At 42.6% G+C, this 16592-nt stretch overlaps 1 protein-coding gene across 1 annotated transcript in view; it reads right to left on the bottom strand.

The window, feature by feature from the left end:
• Window positions 1-16592, bottom strand: part of Pcsk2 (proprotein convertase subtilisin/kexin type 2) — a 336021-nt gene that overhangs the window by 130015 nt on the left and 189414 nt on the right. Inside the window, exons 3-5 of the mRNA XM_008850267.1 lie at window positions 15283-15396; window positions 12995-13103; window positions 6453-6490 (exon numbers count right to left, since the gene is read on the bottom strand). Of these exons, the coding sequence (XP_008848489.1) occupies window positions 6453-6490; window positions 12995-13103; window positions 15283-15396 (261 nt within the window). The remainder of the gene's footprint in view (window positions 1-6452; window positions 6491-12994; window positions 13104-15282; window positions 15397-16592) is intronic.

The following is a 16592-nucleotide window of genomic DNA, read 5'->3' as shown; positions in this document are numbered from 1 at the left end:
ATAATAATAAATTTAAAAAAACTATAAAAAAAGAATTTATGAAAAGATTCAAGGAAGAATACATGAATCTTGGCAGTTGGCAGATTATCAGCATGGGATCTTGGATCTGGCCAAAGGCAGATACATATTTCCAGGCTAAAAGATGGAGGCTCTTGTTACAAGACACAGTCTGTTTCCCCCGTCATCACTGTAGGAGTCTGTGTCTTCCCTGTGGTCACTTCAGTACCAGCAGGTGTTAGTTCTCTGCCTGGAGGAAAAGCTCATCTGGAGAAATTGCTGCTTTACAATCCCTTCACCCTTTGGGGATCATCCTTTCAATGTTCCATGAATATCCTCTTAGTTTGGAGATCCGAGAAGGAGATGTGATTGGGAATTCTATTTCCACTGGGCATCCTTCATTCTGTCCCTCACCATGAACAACAGTTCTTCTTCCCCTTTTACTTTCTCTTTGCTTAGATGCTAATTCTCAGAGCCTTTGAAATTTATTTTGGTCTCTTTCGCCTTTTGCCCTTAACTTTCCTAGCCTGATAATCTTATACCTAGTCAGGATCAGCAGACCATTTTTCTCTTTTGGTAACTCTGAATTCACTGGGAACCAGGTTGAGCAATTGAAAGACATTTTGAAAAGAGCAATTGAGTGACATCTGTGCTTCTCCATCAGCATAACCCAAGTTGAGTATCTATTATATGTCAGGCCTGATGCACACATCTCAATAATACCTGGCAACACCAACAAATCTGAACACACTTTCATTGTGCCCATTTCACAGATGAAGAAATGAAAGTTCAAAGTCAAAGTTTGTATAACCGGGAAGTAGAGAATCTCAGGAATCATGCTCAGGTTTGACTCAGTTTCGACTATGATCACACTGTTAGGAACCCACCTTTGCGTGCTGGCCAGATTCCAACCATGGGCATATGCCTCTCTTTGAAGACTCCTTGTCTTCTAGACTCCATTCTGCTTGACTTAGAGCAGGCAAGAAGCACCAGGAATGAATCCTTTTTCCTTCCATCTGGTGCTGTTCTAGGTAGCAGTTTTAGCTAGTTATTGACGAGACTGGGTGGATAATGCTGAGGCAGGCTCTGTCTACATTGCTTTTTGAGTTCTTTAGTAGAATTAATGGCCTCTTGCCCTCATTAGCAATTTGCTTTACACAAACCCCTCCTTGGATGCCCTTTCTTATCTTTATCACTTCCCTTCATTACTTTTGGAGCTTACTGGAATTTTTTTCTTGATGAAGGACAGTCTGGTATTCATGGTGGATGACAGGATGCCCCCCCTACAGATTTAGGGATCCCTTGCATTGTATGGCATAGTATTTACATACAGCCTATGCATATCCTCCTGCCTGTCTAGACATTTAGACATGACACTGTCATTTATAAAGTTCAAGCTTGAGAACTGCATAATTGAATTACAGAAAACTTGCACTAAAAAACTCATACTGTTTAGAAAATTTACTATTTTGTGTTGAATCACATTCATAGCTACCCTGTGCTGTGTGCAGAACATAGACCACACGCTGGACATGCTTGTAGAAGTCTAGATGACTTACAATGTATAATACAATGTAAATGCTATAGTTGTTATAAATCGTGCATTATTTTGGGAATAATGAAAAGAAAGCGATGTCTGGACATATTTAGCTGGAACTCACAGGTAAAGAGCTCCAATCCTTGTTTCATCATCCATCCCTGAGCAAACTCTAATATGCAGCTTGAAGATACTCGTTGGATTTTATAGGCCTGCTAGCCGTATTTTCATCTTTGTGACTTGAGCAAAGCAGGCCTATGAAGCGAAGAGGAGATGCTCTCCCCCACCTGCTCCCATGCTCTGAATCCTGCCACTCTGTCCACACTCCATACTTTCCTGAAGAAATGCCCCATAGCCATAGACTTAGCACAACCCCAGTCTTGGATTAGCACTGCAAACACATCTGAAATTCTCATGGGCTGTGAACCACACAACAAAGAGATGAACTACTTCCCCACATGCCTGCCCTCACCTGTGAGATGCTCTCCCTACTTGCATCCTAACTGACCTGTGGGTTTCTCAGCAGCCTGCCTGCTAGGCCTGCACCTTATTAGTCCCTCTCCTCCAAGCCTTATGCATGGTAGATTCAACACATGGCAATTTTACTGAGTTAAGGGGGGAAAGGGGGATAAAGGAGGCTTTGACTTTGACTTGGTCCAAAATAGTCTCTTGGCCAAGACTCATTTCATGTTAGTGTGACTGGAATGGAAAAAAGAGAGTTTTAATTATTTGGGATGGTGAACAAGTACAAGTGGGACCAGATCCCTGAGATTAAGCGCAATCGTAGAGAAATGGAATAATGATACAAGTAGCTGTTATTATCTGTCCCTTGCCGTCCACTCAACAGGCTCATTGTAGGTTTGCTGAATTAAATTAACACTAACGACTTACATTTAGATATTGATTTGTAGTTTTCAAAGTATTTTAATTCTCAGTTTAACAGAAAGAAACCTGAACTAGCAGCATGCTCTGATCTCTCTCTCTTTTAATATACAGAATAACCAAGCTATGAAAAGAACTGTGCTTTGGGAGATATTTTGCCTCTTGGTTATGAAGAAATTTTTGCCAAAGAGCCTTGGGTAGAATTTCAATTTCCTTTTGAAATAAGTTTGTAAAGTGAAGGAGTTTTTGTCCCCCAAACAGAACATTTCTATTTTTTTTTTTTAAGCCTTTGAGAGGCTTCCGAAGAGGCTTCCGACACGTCTTTCAGTGGCAGGCACTGTCACTTGCACATCCCTGGGACTGGACTCAAGTCCCTGGTGAGCCCCTGGTACCTGCACCACATCTCTTCGCCGGGGGCTGTGCTCTATGTGTTGCAGTATGAACCTGCCTTGGGCCCAGCCCTAAGCTGATGACTGCTGGAGTTGGGTTGAATCCCTAGGGTCCCCAGGTGCGATGGCTCTGACACTCTGGCACATGTGTTCTACATCAGCACTCAGACTATCCTAGTGGGATTAAGTTCCAGCTGCCTGCAGCAGTAATTTGCTGCTTCTTCCTGCTTCCTGGAATCACATCCCAAACAACTTAGTTTTGCTGAAACTTGTTTCAGGGGTCTTCTTTCTGGGAAAACCCAGCCCATTCCCTCTCTCTGCAAAGTACATTTTTCTAGCAGAGTACTGAGCTAACTCATCACATATAAGTCATAAGTCACTTAGCAAGGTGGAGAGTGGCCCGTTAAATCTTTGCTCACACAGCTTTCGAGGCTGTCCTTGGCCATTGACTTCATAGCTCTCCTGGTGGCTCCACTTCCCACTATCATTCTGACCACTCTCATGCTCATGTAAAATTTTTAGTTAAAAATAAAAAAGATGAATTTGATGGGTAGCTTCAGTTTCAACTCCACATACACTGAGAGCTGTGCTGGGACCTGTGAGAACTGGTGAGTTTGGTTTCTCTGCTGAGGAGTTAGGGACGAGGCAGTTGGAAGCTTAGCTTTCCCATCTATATCAAGGAGGGAGAAAGCTTCCCAGCCATGTAGAAATGCTTACTCATGCTTTGGAATGTTCCAAGTGTTTGATAAATGTTAAGGGTTCAGACCACTCTCAATGATAATGATCAAGATGCATGCATTTCCACAGAAATCACGTTTTCTATTCAATTATTACATATCATCTAATAGGTTAGGGTTAGTGTACATATTGCCTCTCCAGCATCCCCTTCCAATTGCCACATCATGCTCCATATTTTCAGATCTGAAGAACCCATGCCTCCCATGTAGTTACTGACCTCAGTCACAAGACAGTTCTCCCTTGAAGTGAGCTAGAAGTCCCTCACATTGGTGGGAATTGGCCTGAGGAAAATGACTGAATATGTAGACCATCTCATTCCACAGTGCAGATTAAAATATTTGAAAACATACTTAACATGCCTTTTACACTGTCTTGTCTTTTCCAGAATCAGTGCTTCCAGTTCTTAAGCTCCTGAGTGGGTTATGGAGCCCCACTCACACCCATACCCATCGTGTTTTCTTCTAGACTGAGGTACCCACTGGGAAACACTCTAACTGTCGAACAATTGGAGACTGCAGTGCCTATGGTGTGAGGCAATGTTACATTGCCCTTAAAATAATGAAGGCATTTAATGACACAAACATTTCCATCACATATCAAGTAGATGTGGGAATACTATATATGTAGCCAGAATACAATTTTATGAAAAATATAGAAAAAAGTCCAAAATATTAAGATCGATAGTATTGTGGCTGGTTTTAAATCTTATGCTTTTCCAAAATTTTACAGAGGATATGTACTTATCCTTTAATTAGAAAAAAAATATTTTTGGGAAAGAAATGAAGAGGAAAGAGTTTAGCACTCGCAGCCCTTGGAGGTCTCCAGGTATTTCTGATATCGCTGGTCTGAGCATGGCCAGCACTTATCACGTGAGGCTTCAGTTCCCAGATTCCGGTGCGGATTTAGGCAGGTGGGTGGCACTGTCCACCAGTATTGTACCTGCAGCTCATCAGATCCCCAGAGAGTTTCCCCCACATGAATCAGGATCTCTTTTTAGTGTGGCAACTGGCATGGAGTGGTGGAGAGAAGGAAAGGGTATGGAGGTCACTCACGGTGCCCTGGGCTTTTGTGGAGCCAGATCTGGTGCACAGCAGAAATGCTGTTTGCCATCAGCTTTCCAGCCAATGGACAGCCACCTCACACCTTGGGGTCCTCCAAGAGGGAAGAAGGCGATATTTAAGAAAGTGAATAGAGCCCCATGTGGCTACCCTGGAGGCTCTGGGCTTTGGAGGTAAAGGGAATTATGGGAAATACCAGTGCCTCTGTGAAATCAGGCAGCTCTCCCAGCTGATTTGTTCTATCCTGCAGAGTAGTATTCCCTCTTGAAGGACCTGGGATACCAGATCACTGCAGAGAACAGAACATATCCACTTCTCAATCTCCCCTTCAGCGACATTTCAGGGTCTTATAGTTGTGGAGGATGCAGAAAAGAGAGGCACTGGAAGAACTGACCAAGGTCAGGAGACTTGACCATTTCAGGAAAGTTAAATGAACACCTAAGCAGACACAAGTGCATTAGCAGTGAGGCACGTGGCCACAGTGACAGGGATAGAGACCAGCTTCCTAGATGGTTTCCTAGACACGCGCAGGATCGCTGGAGCAGACTGCTTCTCCCAGGCACTCTATTACTGTCTTCATAGCAGTGGGTTATCATCACTTGGCATAAAGCTTTGGCTTAAATTCTGTCATTTCTCTTCAGGCCACAGTGACTGGACTGTGTCAAAGATTCATTTCACATTTTTTGAACACTAAAAAAGATGTTCAGCTCTATTTGCATGCTCCTAGATTGCTAAGATCTATGCAACAAATACAAAAACGTCACTGTCCTATTTCCTGATGCCCAGTACACAAAACACATGGAAAGCCCCCACCTTCTGTATGCACAGTAGACACACACACCTTCTAAGCAAAGGACCCAGAATGCTGACCCTCAAATGACTTTGCTTGCTAGCCATCTTTTATTTAAGTCCTGTTTTAAATGGAAGTCCTCTCAACTACTTAGATCTGGAGGGATATATAAAGAAAGTATAGTTTAGTAACAGTTGGGGCAGTTTTAAATGAACACACCAATACTTGCATATTGTATCCCCTGCTGTTCAAATGAAGAGAGTGATTGTGTTTAAAGGGCTTATAGGTTTCATCAGGAAAACAGCACGTGACTTGCTGGGTTCAAAATTAGAGTGTGAGGTTCTAACCCAGCGATATGTGCTGCGGTGCGGTGTGTGTGTGTGTGTGTGTGTGTGTGTGTGTGTGTGTATGCTGACAGTTCTCTATCAAGAGATCTTAAATTCGAGTTTTAATGTTGTTGGGGATGTCTGCATGAACTGGTCAGCAACAATTAAAATTGTCTTAAAAGGCAATGTTCTTCATAGAGTGATGGTTGTAATGTGAGTTACTACAGTTTTTGGCTTTTTGCTTTTGATTTTGTCCAGCAAGAACTCAGATGGCTCAGTGCCCCGGTCACTTCAGGATTGCCACTAGAGTTGATTCAAGCCTTGCCGCTCTGCTGTCCTTTCTGCCCCTCCCTGTGTCTAGTTTCTTGGTACTCTATTCTTTCAAACTTTGGCTGTCCCTTCTCACGAAGCCACGCCTTTGCTTGCTGCTGGCCCCCATATCTAGGCAGTAGTTCCAACAATATGGGTTCTCTCTGTGTGTATGTGTATGTATGTGTGCACATTTGAGTGTGTGAGTGCACTTCTGTGGGTACATGACTGCTGGAGTGCATGAACCTGTATACATGTTCCTGCATGTGTACATGTATGTACTCCTGTGTACACTCCCATGTGTATGTATGCTTGTTCCTGTGTATGCATGCATAGGCATGTACTTGAGTGTATTTCTAATAACCAGGGACCTCAGATCACTTCAAAGCACACATTCCCCACACCTTAAAATCAGCTTGTACTTACATAGTTGGAGGCCAGGTCTGGGTGGAGATAGTCAATTCCTACGAAAAGACAACACAGGAGTGGATGGTTAGTATTTGCTATTGTGTCCTCGGCTCGAGAACACACACTCCCTATAGGACTGGTACAGGAGACCTGTGGCAGGGAATGCGAAGGAGAGCAGCTAACCTGAGCCCCCTGCCTCTCCTGGCCTTTCCTTTCTGGGTGAAGGAGGGCTGCACCACTTGCTTGGTGGAGAGACAGCTGCCCCGGACATACTGCAGAGCAGTAAAGCCAATTAGAGCTCAGGGCTCATGGATAATGCTTCCGAATAAATGTCAGCACTAAGGGGCTTAGTGACTCTGAGATGGATGGCTCATCACAGCAGTGATCTGAAAGAGATTTTTAGAAATCCTGACATTTCTAAAGCACCAACTAGCTTCAACTCTGAAATGAAGCTGCCCCTAGGGAGGAAAAGCAATGATTATTTAACAGGGCACGGAGAGCAATGGATTAGGAGAGCACACACCAGCATGGAAATAAGAGGCATGTGCCTGGGCGAGCAAAGCCATTAGGAAAGAGGTGGTGCTGGCTGGGAGCTGATGCTTGTCTTTCCAGGAAGCCTGAGGCTAGAACACCTCAGCTGGAGTTCTGTGTTTGCTCTTGAATTGGGACCTGCTGTAGTGTGCCCAGGAGTCATTCCAACAGTGGAATTATGGCCTATTTGTGCTGCTGAGCTCCATCACATACTTGGATCTCAGAAGTCACAGTAGAATATCAGGGGCAATTGAAAAGGCTCTTATCCAGGTCTCAGCACCATAGAGTCTTGGCATCTGCTTTACCTGTGCATCCAGCCAGTGAAGAGCCAAGGGAACAGAAAGGCCCTTGCTACCTTCCAGTATGGTTATGAGTGGAAGTATTTGGAGTCACAGGTCAGAGTGACTCCAACCACCTCTATAACTGATGGCATGATTTCAGGCCAGTTGCTTGGTTGGTGTCTCTGTGTTTGCTATCTTCTTGAACAACTAGTGGTGAGAACAGGGCAAGGCTCAAAGAACAAATGCGTGTGATGTGTCTAGCCTGGAAGCAGATGCATTTAATAACTATTCTGGGATGCCATACTTTTAAACTGGAAGTATCACTAAGTGCCTCCCATAGCTGATATCTCTGCTCCACATGTACTAAGGCTGTGTCACTGTTACTGGGCTGTGACTGGTGTCCTAAGGCTTTATCTTGAAAGGAAAGGAAACGAAACGAAACCAAACCAAACAAAACCCCTTGAATTAATAGGATGTATGTTTCAAAAGAAAATTTCTTCTTTTTTTCCTGTGGACTGGGAGGCACTGAACAGTAATCTGAGAGTACAGGTACTCACTTCTTACCCATGCTTTCTTCCCTGTCAAGACTGCAGGAGAAAAGGGGGCTGCAGCCCTGGGTAAACACAGGCTTTGAGAGCAAAAGCTCTGGTTCTGCTCCAGGGTCGGACACTGTAACATGCTATGACTTTTTTTGAGTGATGTAATCTCTCTGAGCTCTGTTTTTGATATTTTTGAAATGGAACTATTTTTTATTTTGCAAAGGCCTTTTAACAAAAACTTTTATTGAATTTTTGTGGTTTTCATACAATATAATTTGATAGTATTTAGATCCCCTCCCCTATCCATAGGTACTTCCCTTGCTACCCCCACTCAATATAATATATTCTGTTATATATAATACAACCTATAGAGTCTGATTTGTGTACCCAAATGTCCTTCAGTGTGGGTCCATTCACTCAAACCTGGTTAACCTACCAAGAGTCCCATCCCTGTAAGAGACTGTCTCTCCCCATCCCAGCAGCTATCAGTAGCCAGCAAAGACCTTTTTAAGTTTAGATACAATTCATGAAAAGTGTTTGGCTTGTAGTAAACACTCTAAGAGACTCCAAGATTTTGGAGATGTCAGGGCCATGGGGTATCTGCTAAGGAGGGCTGGATACAGGGAGTGGAATCAGTCTCCAAAGAGAGATGTATATTGTAGGCAGCAAAGCTGGCAGGGTGGTACCTTCTAAGACCTTTGAAAGTAAAGTGCCGGGGACCAGGATGGAGCTACAGAACTTGATATTTGCTCTGCTGGGCTTCGGTCTTGCTTTGGTCCAGTCTTTCCTTGCAATAACTCCATTCCTCCCTTTGGAATGGGAATGTATATTGTGTGTCATTTTGTGTTGGAAGGGGTGTAATTTATGTTTTGATTTTACTTGGGGACCATAGTAAGAGATTACCTTGAGTCTCAGAAGACACTTTGGACTTTTGAACTATGTTAGGACCATTAAAGATTATGGAGACTTTTGAAGTCGGACTAATGCATTTTGCATCATGAGGTGGCCAGGAGCCTATGGGAGTAAAGGTTGGAAATTTGTGGTTTGAATATAAAATGTTCAGAGTAGGCTCACATGTTTGAACTCTTGATGGTAGCAATATTTAGGAAGGTTTTAGAGCCTTTAGGAGGTAGAGCCTTGTTGGAGGAAGTGTGTCACTGGAGGGGGGAGTGGGCGTTGAGGTTTTATAGCCTGATCTACCTCTCTCTCTCTCTCTCTCTCTCTCTCTCTTTCCCTCCTTTTTGTGTGCAAATGATCATTCAAATGTGATCATTCTGCTTCCTGACTGCCGGGTGGCCTCACACTCCTGCTGCCTTCCCTGTCATGATGAATGGCATCTCTTCTGGAACTGTAAGTCAAATTAAACCCGTATTTCCCAACTTGCTTTTCGTCAAAGTATTTTATCACAGCAAGTGAAAAGTAATTAATACAATCATCTGGAGTAGTATCATCACTGGAGTAATATTATCAGAGTAGCAAAACACTTGGAAATTTGACTTGGTTTAAGAAGTGTTGAAATTCAGTTGTACATGTTTGTTAAAATTATTTAACATTGTTGAGCAAAAGCTTTGTAACAAATGGTAAGCTAAACATCACACACACACACACACACACACACACGTGCGTGCGCACAAAGAGTATGCCTTTCTAACTGGAAATCAAATTTAAAAATATGTTTGCATGTTCTGATAGCGGAATTTGCTTACAAGGAAAAATGATAATTTATGTGAAGGAAAAATATTGGAGCAAGGAGATAACCTGAGACCAGGAGGAAATTGGGATTAAAACATGATAAATTTATCTTAATGAAAATAAAGAAACTTTACTTAGATTAAGAGGAAGAGTGTTGTTATAATGGTCATAGACTTTGGTCTGACAAAGAAAATATTATTGATAGAATTGTGAAGGATAAAAGACAGAATTCTAACAATGTAAGAGTGATGTAAATGAAACTAGCATCCTGACAGACAGTATCCTAATGATCTTGTGTATTTGATTATCTTTTAAAGTGGAATACACTGAACACAAATTCTTTGTGTGTGTGCATGTGCATGTTGTATGCATATGTACATGTGTGCTTGTGTGTAGAGGCCATAGATGTTAGTTGTCTTCCTCAGTTTCTCTCCATCTTATTTTTTGAGACAGGCTCTCTCACTGACCTTCAAGCTCTCTGGTTCAGCTAGGCTGATTCACCAGTGTGCTCTAGGGAGCCACTGCCCTCTGCTCCTGACCCTCAGGGTGGTGGTTACATATGTCTACTCCTATACCCAGCTTTTACATGAGTGCCAGAGAGCTGAACTCAGGTCTTCATGTTTGTGGAGCTGGTACTTTACTGACTGAACCACCTTCCCTGTCCCGAACACATATTCTTAATCAGCTTATTTAATTTCCAATTTTACATTATTAATGTGTCCCTATTTTTTATGCTCTTGTTTATTGTAAATAATGAATGTCAGGCTAGCTGTGTGTTTTAGAATACTAGATGATTTAGACACAGAACCTGATCTCTATAATTGTCTTAGTTTTCTTGTTGCTGTGATAAAATATCCTGACAAAAACAACTTAAGGGAAGAAAGATTTATTTGACTCACATTTCCAGGGTATTGTCCTTCTGGGAAGTCATAGCAGCAGGCACGTGGGAGGACTAAGTCATACTACGTCCATAGTCAAGAACAGAGAGCAGTGAATTCCTGTCTGTGTGCTAGTGCTCACCTTTCCATCTCTATTTTATACAGTCCATCACCCCTGGCCAGGGAATGGTCCCACTCACAATTAAGATGGGTCTTCCTACATCAACTTACATAATCAATACAATCCCTCATAGATATTCTCAGAGGCAAACCTTGATCTAGATGACCTCTTATAGGTGTGTCCAGAGGCTTGCCTCCTTGTAGACACTGAGCTGACAGTTAATACAACAGCAACTGTCCATGGTTGCACTGTAAAGCTTCGGAGGCTGGGAGGGTAAGGTGGTGGTGACTCGTGAGCAGTCAATCATAATGCACGTGTCACACATATGACAAGAACTTGGTTATATTTTTGTCATAAACCATTAGCATTCTGCTAGCAATTTGGATTCTTTTCAGAAAGTCTAATCCCCAACAGTCCACATTTTCAGGAAGCTCTGAAAGTTTTAGAGACCCCAGAGATCTAGCAAGGATCCCCACATGCATATCCCCACTTAGAATGTTCACAGTTCAGCAGAAATATACAGCTCAGGACCCTGGCCCTAGGCCCAGTTCCTTCCACTGCCCCAGTAGAGTTCACGTCTCATGACTCCAACTGCGTGGACGACCTCAGGGAGACAGCAGCAGAACTGTTCCAGTGAGTCCATCATCTCACAGAACCATGAGACATGGCAACTTATTTTTTCTTTAAGGCTATCCAGTTTTAAGGAGTTTTTTCCCTGCAGCAGTAGATGACCAAAACAGTGGAGAAGTCAGGAAATTTAATTGAGGGACAGAGATTTCAACTATGGGAATCCCAAAGACCACTAATCTACAGGAGAACTAAGATCCAACAGGAAATTCTTTCAGGCTTTTCTAACGGGTTTGGCCTCCCAGTGTGGGACACAGCGAGGCATCTTCTCACTTGCTGTCTTTTGACGGGATCTTGTTAGTCAAGGAAGCTACAGACAAAAAATTCTGCAACTGGATTCTATACTGCTGTGGAAGTCGATCAGGTTGATCAGGGCAGTGACTGTGCGTGTGTGTGTATTGTCACTATTGTGCCACATTTTGGTGACCTCTTGACTCTAGTAGAGGATACCTAGTAGGTAGATTGTTTGAATAGGTTATCACAACATATCCTGAGTAGATTTCTTCAAAGCCTAGCTGCCTTTGCTTTTTTTTTTTTTCCCTGGGTGAGCTGGCCCTAGCTGCTTTGGAAAAGTGTCTAAGCTAAAGTGTTAGGAAGGAAAAACATATTCATAAGCCCCTGACGTCTGTCCACATACACAGCTCCTTTCTTCTTGTGAAAGCTCTCAACACTAGAAAAGGCTTTTACATCCACTTCAGAACATCTCACACATCAGAGGCACATGGAGCCATTGTTTCAGGTAGCTTTTAATGAGCCCACACAAAGACAACGCAGATTTTGGACATGCTGGTGTCCCTTGTTTCCTCCATCATTTCTGCTTCAAAGGCTGGCTTTTAGGCAGCAGTGTTCTTTGAGTATGTTCAGAAGGAAAAGCTCCATTGTTTCATTTCTGTGTAGGCTTTGTAGGTAATTAAACTGATAATGTACAGCGGAGTTTTAGCTGGAGGCCCACCAGGCTGATGAAGGGCAGAGGCATATCCCAGCAAAGAGACTGCGGGACTGCGGTTCTGCAGGACCTTGCCAGAGGCAAGGCCATGTGCAGTTAGAAAAACACCAATTCACGAAACTCAAGCATATCTGCATCGTAGAAAGTAAAGTTTTGAAACTATAGAAAATAAAGCTCTGTTAAATAATATATAGGGGTTGTCTATAATCTAGATGTTATCAAAGGCTGCTTGGTGGGGGCTCATTCTGAGTAGCAGTAAAGCCAAATTTTCTAAGTGCCAATCCTGTTAGTACAAAAACTAAGTCATGAACCCAAACCTATACATTCTGGTTGAACTTTCTGTGACGCCTGAAATAGAATTTGATTTCAGCAGCTGAAATAGCCCATGTGGCTACCAAAAACTCAAAATGCTAGGCTGAAGATGTAGCTCAGTGGTACAGCAATTGCCTAGCACATGTGCAAGGCAAGACCCTGGGTTTGATCCCCAGCACTGTGAAAAACAATGGGCAAGAACTTGAAATGGAACTGTTGTGAATAACTTAATTTTTATTTAGGTTTACTTAATCAACTTTAAGTACTCATGCATAGCCAGGGGCTACTATGCTGGACAGTGTGGCTCTAGAGAAATAGAAGGTCCATATAAATAGGTTTCGAAGACATTTTTAGGTAAGGTACAAGCAGCAGGCCAATAGAACAAGGTTAAATGACAGGCATCTTATCATTTGTTTCTTTTTTACCATTAAACACATACTTTTTGAGGGCATCCTTAAGTGTAATAATGACGACTGATCTGGATGAAGGGGATGATTTGGTTGAAAGGCAGTGTGACCATCAGGCTCAGTATGAGAACTGTAATAGCCTCTCCCAAACAAAGAAACTTTCAAGTTTGGAGGCACACAAAGCTACACTCGTGTTGAAATGACACGAGGGCCTTGAGATACTCACCATCATCCATGATTCCAATGGTCACCCCCTTCCCTGTGTATCCCAGCTCCCAGGCTTCAGCCACATTCAAGTCCAGGCCAGGAGTACCATCAGCTTGCCCAGTGTTGATCTGATAGAGGAATTCAAAGCAGAGAATCTGATTAGTTCGGTACTGTATTCAGGGACACGTTTGCTGGACATGGGTCCCTGGCAGCATAAAGTCCACATCTGTCATGAAATGTGTTTCGAGTGACCTTCTTCACCTCTATTTATTTTGTAGCAGCAACTGATTTTCCTGTTTTATGTAAATGTGCAAAAGTTGTGCTAATCCCCGCAGCTTATAAATGGATTGCTGTCTTTAAAGGCCTTCTACAGGGATAAGGATATAGCTCAGTGGCAGTGTTTGCTTAGCACGCACAAGGCCCTATGGTCGATTTCTGGCTCTGCATATATACAAAAAGAAAAATCTAAAATCATCCTATATAAAATTGTGGAGATGCCATTGCAGCAAACCCCCTCTGACAGGGAATGAAGTGCTTTCTTTCGTAGCTCTGTTTATACCTTACGTTTAGAACTTAGCACATATTATCTTGAAAATTTTTATTGAATAGTTTCTTTACTAAATGACAATATCACTTGTGGGAGGAAACATGTCCTATTTACCTTGGAAATCTTAATACCATTATGCCATGCCTTGCCAAGCACATATTAAAGACTACCACTCCACCTTTTTGTTTTTCAGTCAGACTGGTGATGTGATTGGTTTTGGCCATTGTAATGTGAACTCATGTGCCATTTGTCATATATAGACAGGAGTTTCAAGAGTTGGTATATAGTTTGCTCCATGTCCTTGATGGGGTGCTTGTGGAAGAAGTTGGGATGGAGTTCAGGTTGAGCTCTGATTCAGGTCTGCCTGAATTTCTGAGTGATTAAGAATCATTGATCATGTATCAAGAGTGAGAAATAGGCCTTGATTTTAATAAGCTACTATGATTTAAGAATTGTTTGTTATTGCAACAAATCTACCTGTGCTGGTTAGGTTTTCTCAACTTGACACAACTTAAACATACCTCAGTTGAATTTCCTCCAGCAGCCTGGCCTGTGGGCAGGTCTGTGAGGCATTTCTTAATTGCTAATTGATGTGGGAGGTCCCAGCCCACTGTGGGTGGTGCCATCCCTAGGCAGGTGGGCCAGGGCTATGTATAAGAAAGGTATCGTATCGGGGAGCAAACCAGGGGGAGCAGTTTAGTAGGCTATGGTCCTTCCTGTTCTCTGCTTCAGTTCTTGCCTTTAGATTCCTGCCTTGAGTTCCTGCCTTGGTTTCCTTCAAAGGTGGACTGTGATGTGGATGTGTAAACCAAATAAAACTTTTCTTTTCCCCAAGTTGCTTTTGGTCAGTGTTTTATCACAGCAACAGAGAAACCAAATTAGAGCATAACCCTATCCTGACTAGCAGACATTAACTCATCCCATTGCTCAAACTGGACTTTCAGAATTCCCGGTCAAGAAGCCTAAGGCTGAGCCTCCGGAAGCCTCAGCAGGGAACTGGAATGCAGCCCTATGATATGGCAGTCCATATAATCATCTACGTTCATCATCATCTTTTACTTGTAAGCAAAGTAAGCCTTTGTTCACATTTATTATCAGCCACTCTCATACTACACCCTGCAACGTGGGTTGCTTTGGAGTTTCTGATCTCCTTTTAAACAGAACTCAACCAACGTTCATGTATCATGATAGACTGTAGGTAAACCAGAAAGTACTTGTCATCAGGTAGGCAGGTTTCAGCACTGTGATTTCAGTATCAAGAAAGCCTCACAGAATTGATTTGCTAGCATTGCTTTAGGAAGTGCTGAAATCCTCCCTTTGCTAGGCTCCGAGCTCTCTAGTTTGCTGTCTGTGAAACACTGGATTCTTTTTCCTGTGGCTGCAACTTCAATGTATCACCCTTGCTATGCTTACTGAGCTCCCCAGATGAGTTCTCCCAGATATTTGATTTGGCTTTTAGGTAGTTTTGAAAGCCTTTACTTACACAAACATACACCTTTTCAGAATCTAGGACAATGTAATCAGCTGTTGGTAGTAACTTTGACCCTGGAAAGTCATGGCTATTTAGCGGTTTTGGAAGGAAACTTTTAGGGGGCAAGACTCATGGAAGGGGGTAGACATATTGGAAGCATATTGGAAGACACAGAGATGCCCACTGACCTGGATGCTGGTTATCAACCCACCAAATACCAAAGAATTAGAGGTGCATCTTTTATGTGGAGACTCAACCCAGAGACATTAAAAATAACGGAGAACCTTACCAGGTACCATTGCTTTGTAAAAAGAGGATCATTCATGTTGATGTCAATCTCATTGATGTCTCTGTAGCCTCGCTTTTTGCGATCAAATCCTTCCTGTTGCAGGGCCATCTTGACCTGGAATAACAATACCAGTGAATCACCGCAAATGAAACCTGAACACCCCTCTGGAATTCATTCCCAAGAATTCAAATTTTATTAGTAAATAATGTTTATGTGTGTTTATGTGTGTGTTTTCCTCAGCAAAAGTAAGTTCATCCTATGTGGGTTCTCATAATTATTCTTTAAGAGCGTTTATGTGCAGTTATACAGAACACCAACACTGGTGATGATGTAACCAAACGCATTCAGTTCATTACGTGTTGAGTGGAAAGCCAAAATAAGCACAGCCAAAACATAGACTGGAGAGAGTTTCATTGTCTGTAGCAGGCACAGAGCACACAGGAATCATTAGCAAAGCAATGCCTTCTTCCTGCAAAGGAGCCTGGGGCTTTTATTCAGGGATCCTGTGCATATTCATACAGGGGTGGGTCCATCCCTGAACTTGCTCAGTTTGCAGTCATAATTTAAGAAGATAGTAGCCAGGGGCTCCTCTCAAACCCATGTTAGCCCCGAGGAAAACAGATCCTCAAATGACCTTAAGAGTAAAAATAAGTTGGTTTATCTGGGCCAACTGTAGGGACTTAAACACCCAAAAGGAACATATAACCAAAGATTAGTGGGGTCAATATAATTTTTTAAGAGTCCATATGTATAGCTAAAGGCTACATAACAAGAAACAATGCCAGACAGGAGATACCTTCTTTTGAGTTATTGGCCACCGTGGCCCAAAAGACTCCCAGACAGTAACCCAGCATAGAACTGAGAAAATGAACAGCAGACCCCAATCTTATCTAAAGGAATATTGACAACTGATTACTGCTAGATGAGGAAGAGCTGATCTTCCTAAAACAAGGCTCTCTAGACAGGCTAACTAGATTCAGCAGATGGACAAACACTGGGGAATGGCTGGGGGTGCCGACAACACAGTGGACAGTAACAGGGATGACAGAGTATACGGGCTCCAGTGTGTGGGAAGGGGGAGGCTATGGGAGGGTGCCATTTGGGAAGTGGGTATATAGATGAATAAGATTGTGTGTGATGTTCTGTACAATATACACACAAAAAAATCAACAAATTAAAAAAAAGACATATTTGAGGAGGAAGCATAAAAATGTACTTCATGTTAAACACTAGAGGTGATAAACATTACCAGTGAAATCTACCTGATGACTTTATATCCATATTCAGGTACTAAGTATCCAAGTGTAACC

The sequence above is a fragment of the Nannospalax galili genome, unplaced genomic scaffold (assembly GCF_000622305.1).
Source record: "Nannospalax galili isolate Female #2095 unplaced genomic scaffold, S.galili_v1.0 scaffold245, whole genome shotgun sequence".
In the NCBI taxonomy this organism is placed as follows: domain Eukaryota; kingdom Metazoa; phylum Chordata; class Mammalia; order Rodentia; family Spalacidae; genus Nannospalax; species Nannospalax galili.
Note: the sequence above shows the minus strand (reverse complement) of the source record. Positions and strands in the feature narration are given on the sequence as shown.